The sequence below is a fragment of the Dipodomys merriami genome, unplaced genomic scaffold, assembly GCF_024711535.1.
Source record: "Dipodomys merriami isolate MVZ:Mamm:240054 unplaced genomic scaffold, mDipMer1.0.p SCAF_4, whole genome shotgun sequence".
Taxonomy (NCBI): Eukaryota; Metazoa; Chordata; class Mammalia; order Rodentia; family Heteromyidae; genus Dipodomys; species Dipodomys merriami.
In genome coordinates, this window is record NW_027205603.1 from 32,163,448 (window position 1) to 32,173,689 (window position 10,242).

The window sequence follows — 10,242 nt, forward strand, 5'->3', positions numbered from 1 at the left end:
CTCTTTGCTGTTCAGTTTCTGTTGTGAACATTTACTCTTTGTTTTGGTACATGCTTTTCTCTCCACAATTTACTTTTCATTTTTGTTATCCTTGACTTCTGCGTTTTTTGCAAGTTAACTCTCACAGTATAAAAAGTAATTGTGTGTTATGAATGGAAGGTAAAGAGGAGGTGTCGAAAAATATTGCATATCTTGTTAACTGAAATGAGTGTCTTCCAAGTATAATGGCATTGCTTACTTTAACCCAGAGAAATGAAGCTTGATTTGTGAATATACCTTAAAGGTAATTATTTGTGATAACTTCATAAAACAATTAATTGTTATATATACGTATAAAGATGACAAGTTTCATAAAGCTTTGGTTAAAAGCGTGTTGGAAGGGAAGGCAGATCTGTGGACAGGCACTTGGTTTGGAGAGCTGCCATGGTCTGTTTGCCTTAAGCCTGGGGTACTTAGGAGGAGGGGAGAAAGGATTAGAGGGGGGAGTGTGTCCTTCCCACAAACTACCTCTTAGTAGTCAGATGGAAAGCCAGACTACCCTCAGCATGAGCTGCTTCACCCTCACATCCTTCCGCCTCTGGGTTCTGCCCAGTGCACCTCATAAACATCGCTTTAAAATGCTGATCCGCTAGCCAGGCACTGGTGGCTCCCATCTGTAACATGTCCTCAGAAGACTGAGATCTAAGGATTGTGTTTCAAAGCCAGCCTAGGCAGTAGAGGCCAAGAAACTCTTATCTACAGTGGACCAGCAAAAATCTGGAAGTAGAAGAATGTTTCAAATGGTAAGTGCCATTCTTGAACAAAAAAGCCAAATGAGGTCAAGGACCTAAACTCATGAGTTCAAGTCCCAATACCAGTAAAAACACACACACAATGATGTTTTCTTCCCAGGACTCCTATTGTACTGTAAATCAGATACAAGTCCAGTCACAAGAAAACAAAGAAGCCAAATTTGGAATGTTTATTAAAAGGCTGGCAACTGCAGATGGATTCTTGTCTCAAAGATCTGCAGTCAACAAATACACTTAACACTGTTAGGAAACTGAGTGATGAGGGCCGTAGAGGAAAGAAAGAACCAAAACAATACCAGCAGACTAATTCAGCTCCAAGAGAGAGCTGAAGTGGAACACAACATAGACCAGAGGACCAGAAGACAGGACATGAGTAGACAGGAGACATGTGGCATAGCATAATGGTGCCAGAGCTGGTCTCGGCCCAAATAGTGTGAGGGTCAAGGGGTAGGGTCACAGGAAACTCTAGTCCCAGGCACTAGACTAACAGGTTTAATAACTTATCATCCAAGCCCCCATCCCTGCCTCCCAGGATTCAGGCACCCCTATCATTTGGGAGGTGGGGACTTCACCTTCCCCCACCATGAAGACAAGATGCCAGATGCCACCGCCCATCATGTGACCAATACGGCACTGGTCAGACCCAAGCTCCCCATTTCACTCTTTCCTAATGTGAAAGATGTAGAAGAAGTGCCTTCATGCTCTTTCTCACCCTAACAAAACTCCAAAGAGATATCTACAGCTGTCCCTACTATGCACCAAGGATTGGCTCCAGGATGTCCTTTAAATACCAAAATCCACAGATGCTCAAGTCCTTTATATGAAATGGCACAGCATTTGCATAGAACCTGGGCATATCCCCCTCCATACTATAAATCTTCTCTAGATTGTGCATGATGTAAATGTTGTGTACATGTTTTTGTACTGTTTTCGGAACTATGACAAGAAAGCAAAATGGAATATATTAGTGCAGACACAGCCATCCTAGACCAACATACACAGAATGAGAAATGTACTGGGAGGCTGCATGAATGTAGTCTTTACCCTACTTCATCCATGTGGTTTCAAATTAAATTACTTTGGTGAACTTTTTTATTTTTGATTACTTTAGAATGTTTTTCATCGGAATTCAGTTGAATCTTCAGATATGAAACCTACAGAGAAGAGCTAGCTGTAATTTTATTATCCCCACTTTTCAGATGGGAAGGCTGAAGCACAGGGAGATACCTGGCCAAGGCTACTGTGTCATTACAGACTAGAGGTGGCATTCAAATCCATATATACAGTTTAGGGTGACACTCAGAGCCCAACAACCATCTCCCTACTTAGGTGGCTCAGAACTACTTCCCTACAGTTATCACACTTGCTCCCTCCTACCTGTCCTCGCGCTGTGGTCAGAGCATTCTTAAAAACACAAATCTCATTATATAGCTAATGCTTAATTTCCCTAATGCCTTACTATTTCTCTCTCTATAAAAGCCAGAGTCTTTCTGCACCCTGCCCCCAGTAATCCTCTTCCTACTGTCCTCAGCTATCCCATTGGCCAAAAGTGACTTTCAACTTTTTTTGAATATGCCATGAACTTAGACAAAAGGTTCCCTGTTAACCAGTACCCTTACCTGTATCTCCATTGGAGTTTTCTCCTCTCCTCAATCTTCTCTGTGCTCCTTTTTGACACTTTGGCACGTTTATCATTCAGATTCAGTTAGTATTCATCAGATTTATTTTGTGGGTTTTCTATTTTTTACATCTTATACATAACTGATTAGTCAACAAGTACTAATCCATTGATTGAACAAGACCCACAATTTTGAGCACATTCCCCTTACCTTGATAAACAATTAAGCTTTAACACATTGAGATGTGAAACTGAGTGAACCATAATTTAATTAGAAAAGCCAAGAACACAGAAATGGGAAGTGATTCCCTAGTCAAGATAGAATCTTACCAAAAAGAATTCTTAGCTAGAAGCTTGGCACCTGTAGCTCAGGTCTATAATCCTAGCAACTCAGGACGCTGAGATCTGAGGATTGTGGTTCAAAGCCAGGCCAGGCAGAAAAATATGGGACTCTTACCTACAATTAACCAACAAAATGGAGCTGTCTCTCAATCGTAGAGCACTAGCTTTGCAACAGTGTCCAAGCTTTGAGTTCAAGCCTCAGGTCCAGCACAAAGGAAAAAAAAAAAAAAAAAACAAGGAAAGAAATAGAAAAAGAGAAAATAAAAGAATTCTTAGAAGTTAAGTATTGGCAAAGAAACCTAGCAAAGTCAAATGCACAATATAAATACTAATTATGACCAAAACACGGGGTTCCAGAGGACATTCTTCATGTAAAAGTTCTGTGATTTGACATCCAAGCAGCAGAAAGAATTGGTTCTTCTACAATCTTATTAATTTCAAAGGGGAAAATTGCTTCTTCTTCTAGGTTCTTCCAAGAATTTGAGCATTTTCAGCCACCAGATCAACAAGTTTGTGATTATCCAGAAGACAATAAAGACAATAAAGTAGTATTAGGTGATGGGGAGTTGAATTAGCCAGACTTGCTCTTTAAAGCATTCTTGCCCCCGCCCCCCACTTCTCTGCCCTAGGGTAGGAGAATTTTCACATACTTAGAAACCTGTGGGTGGATTCCGTTCCCACAGCCCCTGCTTTAATTCCAGTGGCTTTCTTTCCTACTTAAAACTTAGCAGCTAATTTTCTTTTTATTTACCAGGAGCACTAGAAGAAGTAACAAAACAACAGACTGAATTTGGCCCACAGTGATTTTATAGGACCGAGTTTTAAAATCGGATGGTTTGCATAGAGCTCTGGATTTGCTTCTGAGCAACAGTGTGCCACATTCCTTCCCATGGCAGCCCTAGCTGGGCCCCTTTCCCCAAGCCAGACAAACTCCTGTCAAATGTCCCCAGGCTAGGCATTCTTCCAGCAGCTGCCTCACCTCCCAGGCATCAAAGCCCTCCTTCCCCAGATTACAGAGACGCTTTGGCTTTAGCATTGTTTTGTTCAAATGCACCATGTCCATGGAGAAACATTCTCTAGTTCTACTTTCCTCCAGGGTTGCAGATGTCTGCTACTATTTCCTATCAGCTGAGGGTCCTAGGTTTTACCTCACTGTCCTATGAGCAGCTGGCAACTTGGAAATTAGAAAGATTCAGGCCACTTGAGATAGCTATTTTGATGCCTAAAAATCCTTTGACTTAAGAGGCAACAAATCTTTGCCCATCTGCTTGCCAGGCCAGATGTGGGCTTCCACCTCACATTCCTGGCTATATTATGGAGTGACATCATTTGGGCTCCAGTGAGAAAAGCAGGATTTGGTGCTTCACCCAAGTCTATTGAGTCAGACTGGGCATTGTTAGGAGATTTAGGGCTACAAGTTAAAATTGAGAAGCAGAAGGGTGAATAATGAGAGATCCCACTTCTCTGTGGGATCCCACTTCTCATTCCTGTGTCTTCTATCAGCCAACTGATCCAAGTGTCCTAAGCCCTTCTGTCCTTACCACACTCCCGCCCAGCAACCCAGGCCATTCGCTTTTCAGTTCACAACTGCCTCATACAGGAAACCAATGTTTTATACCTCAGATCTGCCAAATTTCTTTTTTTTTAATTTTTTTTATTGTGAGAATACCATACAGAGGAGTTAGAATGACATGGGCAAGATAACGAGTACATTTCTTATCAAGCATTGGTGCCTCCTCATTGTTTCCCCTTCCCATCCCTTCCCATACTCCCCCCTCCCCCCACCCGATCCTCTCCCCACCCCCCACCAAAGTTGTAAAGTAAGTTTTTAGACATAACGACTTGTACATCTCATTGTTGCAATGGGTCCACCCTAGCCCTTTTTTACCCTTTTATGAAATTTTCAGATGGATAGACTATAGCCAACATGATTTTGAGTGGGATTTTCTTTCTCTCATGCAGAATAGTTTCTTAGCATACACAGGCTTTGGGTTTGATCTCCACCATCATGAGGGGAAAAATAGTGAAAAGTAATATAATAACTTTTGTTTATAGAACTTTTTAAGGACAAGATCATATTTGCCTTCTCCAAAACAACACGAAGTCCATTCTAGGCCCAGAAGTCAGATTGACCACTATCATCAGTGCCCAGCCACCACCATTGAGCCTGTGCAAATATCAAGACTTCATGTGCCACAGTAGTACCTAACAGGCAATATGATTACCTGGTTCCAAGACCTTGAGATGTAGCTCCAGGTTACTCCATTACCTGTGTGATCATCTACATTTGATTTGTCTTGTGATATGTTCCTGATCCACATCAAGTATATGCTACAAAGCTCACAAGTGTTTCTTCAGTTGGTCCCTGCCAGCATTTTTCCCAATTCATTGAGAGTAAAAGAAGCTTAAGGATTAAGGAAGTATTAAGAGAAAAGACAACCTAAGCCACTTACATTATTTTTGCAGTAGATTTAGTTTGTTAGCTAAAACTAGAAAATTTGAGTGTGCCTATTATTATCCTACAGTAGTACCAAGCATGACTACAGTTGCTTTTTGCTTTTGAGTCTTCCAACAAAATATTGGTGTTTCCCCCCTACTGCTGTGTTAAAAAAAATATTAAGGAGATTGGGAATGAGAAGGAAAAGAGGAAAGAGATGGGAACAAAAAGGAAATGTAATGTGAAGTGGTTACAAATCATTGTTATTTTTAATGTAATCCTTTCATACTGATTTTATGTCCAATAAATGGTTCCTAAGCCCGCAAAGTATAAGAAGCCCCAGGAGTCTTCCTGAAGGTGTCAGTCTCATGAAAAAAGAAAGCAATATGAAAAGACTAGGGGATTCCTGGGAGATGCCTTCAAGAAGATAGAAAAGTATTCTTCACTCCCTTAATTTGAGAGGGGAGGGAGTAGAAAAGGAAAAAAGGAAGAAAGAGAAAGAAAAGAGGAAAGGGAGAAAAAGTGAGAGAGAAAGAAAAAGGAAGGAAGGGAGAAAGAGAAAAAGGGGGAGGGGAAAGAGAGAGAGAGAGAGAGAGGAGAGAGAGAGAGAGAGAGAGAGAGAGAGAGAGAGAGAGAGAGAGAGAGAGAGAGATTGCTGAGAGTATTCCTAATTATAACCAAATAGGCTGGTAAGGTCATTAACCCACTAGTTGCTTTGAATGCTGAGGGGTTGAACAGTGATCTCTGCTGGCAGCAACAAGAAATGAGTCTTGTACCAAGGACAAATATTGTTTGTGAAGTACTTTTTATAAATTGTGTATACATTATATAGGGAGTAATGAAAAAATCTCAAATTATAGATTTGAGGACTTAATTGTTTTGTTTGAGGGGATTTGTTTTGTTTTGATCTGGTTTGGTTTTGATTTCAGTAGTTAAGTTTTTTAAAAAACAAATCTTTAAGTAGGTCCCATGAATGCATAATTATAAACATTTTCTATAGTATAAACCATTTAGGCATGATTGACATTTTGAGATTTTATTCCTAGTACCTCTAGGGAAACAGAATATTGGTGCTATAAAGAAAGTTGTGATTTCTGCACATGGAGCATGAGACATTATGGAGCACTTATAATCAAATCATACACGCATATGATTCAACTAGAAGTATTTCTCTTTCTTTTCCGTTTTAGTACTAAAAAGAAGGCTGTGTTCATAGGGATGAACTCCACATACATCCTTGGTTTGCCCAAGAGTTTCTAAAACTTTGGCTAGTGAAGGTGTGAGCCCGCTCTTTTCTTGAATTCTTACACTTCCTGCCAATCCTATTTCTCGCCTATCTAAAGAAGTAATTGTTTCAAGTTCTACTGACAGATTGGTGATAAGGAGTCACAAGTTTGGCTACACTGGGGAAGGGACATATTGTAAATCATCACTCACCACCCACGGTGTAGCCTAAAGCCCATAAGGGATCCCAAGAAGCTGGTAGCATTTAATGAGCCGGGAAGGAATGGTGTTTGGCTGAACCCTCCTGTCTCCATTCACTCGTATTTATTTCCTGGGTTTCACTCTTAAGCGATGCCAACTGGGCGTGTTCTGGAGGCGGTTCTCACCAAGGCAAGAGTTCGCGCGTGGGAAACCTCGGCCCCCTTGCTTTCTTGCAAATGCCTGTAATCTGGCTGCCAGGCACTTGGGCAGCGAAGCTCCTCCCCAGGTCCAGATCGCCTTCTTCCTGCGGTTAACCGAGCCTTGCCCAGGGAGGGCTAGCGGGACCCCTGGTGGGAGGGGGAGCAGCCGGCGGGGAGAGGGGGGGAGCGGAGGCGGGGACGCTGCGGGGTTCCTCTGTTGCTAGAGCCGTGATGTCACCCGCCTCTGCTAACCCGCGGTTGGTTGTTTTGTGTTTCAGCCCTGCCTGCAGTTGAGCACAAAGACCTGGAGGAGAGACTCCCACAGGCTTCAGGGAGAAAGAAGAAAGGAGGCAGCGACGCCGCAGATCCAGAGGAACTTGTGGCGTGTGGCCTTTTGGTGCCCAGGGCCGGCGGGAAGGAGAAGGGGCGAGGGGGCGTGTGTCCAAGCCACAGGGCCGGTTCGTGCGCCGTGAGATGAGCCGCTGCTGCTGCTGCTGACAGCTGCCGACAGCGGTTCCACGATCCCCCTGCTGCCCTTAGGTGCTTCATGTACATGTGTCTATTCAGGCCGGCTCGAGGCGCCCAGAAGAGCATCCACCACGGCTGCCGGGGAAAGACCGCCCACCATGCCCACCGAGACGCTACAGACAGGTAGCATGGTGAAGCCGGTCAGCCCCGCAGGCACCTTCACCTCGGCCGTCCCCCTGCGCATCCTCAACAAAGGACCAGACTACTTCCGCAGGCAGGCTGAGCCCAACCCCAAGAGGCTGAGCGCCGTGGAGAGGCTGGAAGCCGACAAGGCCAAGTATGTCAAGAGCCAGGAGGTGATCAATGCCAAGCAGGAGCCCGTGAAGCCCTCCGTGTTGGCTAAGCCGCCTGTGTGCCCAGGTGCCAAGCGCGCACTGGGCAGCCCCACGCTCAAGGTGTTCGGGAACCATGCCAAGACCGAGAGTGGCATGCAACGGGAGACGCTCAAGCTGGAGATCTTGAAGAACATCATCAACAGCTCCGAGGGCTCCAGCTCGGGCTCAGGCCACAAACACAGCTCCCGCAACTGGCCACCGCACCGATCGGATGCCAGTGACCTGCACCGACACTCCTTCGCCGAGTCCCTGAAGGTTTACCCCACGCCAGGCCGGGGCAGTCCTCAAGAAAGCAGCTCCCATGTGAGCAGGAGGCTCCTGGAGCAATCGGCCGAGTCCTTCCTGCACGTCTCCCACAGCTCCTCGGACATCCGCAAGGTGACCAGCGTGAAGCCCCTCAAAGCGATCCCTTGCAGCAGCTCTGCCCCTCCCCTGCCCCCCAAGCCCAAGGCCGCCGCCCCCATGAAGTCCCCTGAAGCTGACCCCCCTGTGGAGCCAGCTTGTGGTGTCAGCCGAAGGCCCTCCCTCCAGCGGTCCAAGTCAGACTTGAGTGACAGATATTTCCGAGTGGATGCGGATGTGGAGAGGTTTTTCAACTACTGTGGACTGGACCCAGAAGAGCTGGAAAACCTTGGCATGGAAAACTTTGCCAGGGCTAATTCTGACATCATCTCCCTCAACTTCCGCAGCGCCAGCATGATCAGCTCAGACTGTGAACAGTCTCAGGACAGTAACAGTGACCTTAGAAATGATGACAGTGCCAATGACCGCGTGCCATATGGCATCTCCGCCATCGAAAGAAATGCTAGGATCATCAAGTGGTTATATAGCATCAAACAAGCTAGAGAGTCACAGAAGGTGTCCCACGTGTAAGAGATACACGTGCTGGAAAAGACGGGGAGGGGCGGGTCTGTCTGTGCATATGCAGTCGTGAAGGTTGTGAGGTCTCCTTTGAAGTGTTGTGAGCTTTTCCACTCTTTGTGTTGCTCTGTTGTGCAATGTTTTCAAGTTGCATGCCTGTCAACATGGCGCCGAGTCTGGCTTCCCCTTCACATCTCTGCAGAGCCTGGCTGAACACTTACCTGCCAAAAGTTTCAGGCCAGAATCTAAATTAGGGCTTTGCTCTTAGACAAAACTGTTTACAAGGGAAAAACAGAAACAAAAAAGAAATGGTATACAATTTCTTCAATATTTATGTGGTTCTTGTGTTTTTATATCCCTCGCTATTGTGTCTTAATTAAAAGTTATATCAACTGGTCTTCAAGTTGAGAGCAGAATCTTTTTGAAATAAAAAGCCACTTTGCCTACATGTGAGAGACCATAAAAAGGGGGGAAAAACAAATAGGATTTGCTATCATGAATAGTAACTGACTGGATGTAGGACCAGGCTGGGTTTTCTGTGGAATAAAATTGTGAGCCTGATATCAGTCATTTTCATGTTGAAATCTTCTTGCCACTTACTAGAGCCTCGTTGGGGCAGCAGTACTAAGTCCTGTGTCCAATTCAGTGTGTATATGTTGGTGTTTCTGTGTAATATCCCAACCAAGGAAAGACAATCAGAAACAACCAAGGTTGATTAAATCTAGGAGGTTGGATATTTGGGAATTTTGTTGTTGTTTGGAATGGAGTAATTCAAAAGTTCTTAACATTAATGTTTTTGAAAGGAATGGCTTACCCTAAAGCAGATTCTAAATGCCTTTAAAAAAAAACAAACAAAAAAAGGAAAGTTGTGTATTTAGTTTGGAGAGATTTTGTTGTTGTTGTTCCTTTGTTTTTGTTGTTATGTTTTTAGGCAAGAACTACTTTGTACTGTTTTTTTCTTCACTCCCTTTGTAGTCGTTCTATTTGGGGGACTGGAGTGGGACTTGCATAGATTTGAGCTATCTGAAGTCATGAACAAAAATGGAAATACCAGCCATATCAGTATAGAGCCTCCCATTCAAAAATGAATCATCTCTGAGCAGTGTAATTCTGTTGTCTTGCATATGTTGTTCTCTCAGGCTGTGGGCATTTGTTAAAGCTCTAGGAAATTGTAGAAACACTGTAGCTTTTCAACTCTGTAGTCTCTAAGCTGCCTATCACCTTTGTCTTTGCCCCGCCCTTCCCCTACCTGTCTTCCAGGTGGTTGGTTAGCTGTCAGCCAGCTGACACTAGGGCATTGCACAGGGGTCTGCTTCATTGTTTTCATGCTCAGAAGTTTCCAGCAGCAGCACCTTAGGCTTCATCAGCTAATAGGAAACTTTTTATGGTGTAAAATGCTTATGACTTTGTACATACTTGCGTTGTTATGGAATCTTTAAGAAAAAAGAAAACAAGAAAAAGTTATGCTAATAAATAGCTCTGGTGCAGGCTCTGATGGTGATGGTTTCTCTTTGTCCTTTCTTTTTCTCCCTCTAAAATTAAGCTGTGGACTATGAGCCAGAAACACTTTTTTTTTTTGCTGTGGGTACTGGGATTTGAACTCAGGGCCTGGACCCTGTCCTTCAAGTTCTTTGCTCAATATTGGTTGGCACTCTACCACATAAGCCACGGCTACACTTCTGGTTTTCTGGTAGAAATAAGAGTC

The 10,242-nt window shown here is 44.1% G+C and overlaps 1 protein-coding gene across 4 annotated transcripts in view; it reads left to right on the forward strand.

The window, feature by feature from the left end:
- Fam110b (family with sequence similarity 110 member B) overlaps window positions 1-10,027 on the forward strand; it is a 150,893-nt gene extending 140,866 nt beyond the window's left edge. For 3 of the 4 annotated variants that reach the window (XM_069990764.1, XM_069990763.1, XM_069990762.1), the window contains one exon: window positions 7,092-10,027. In XM_069990764.1, the coding sequence (XP_069846865.1) occupies window positions 7,440-8,549 (1,110 nt within the window). In that variant the 5' untranslated portion in view covers window positions 7,092-7,439 and the 3' untranslated portion in view covers window positions 8,550-10,027. Of the gene's footprint in view, window positions 1-737; window positions 783-7,091 lie in introns of those variants that run through there. The other variant, XM_069990765.1, reaches the window with a different exon arrangement.
- Window positions 10,028-10,242: the final 215 nt, after the last annotated feature.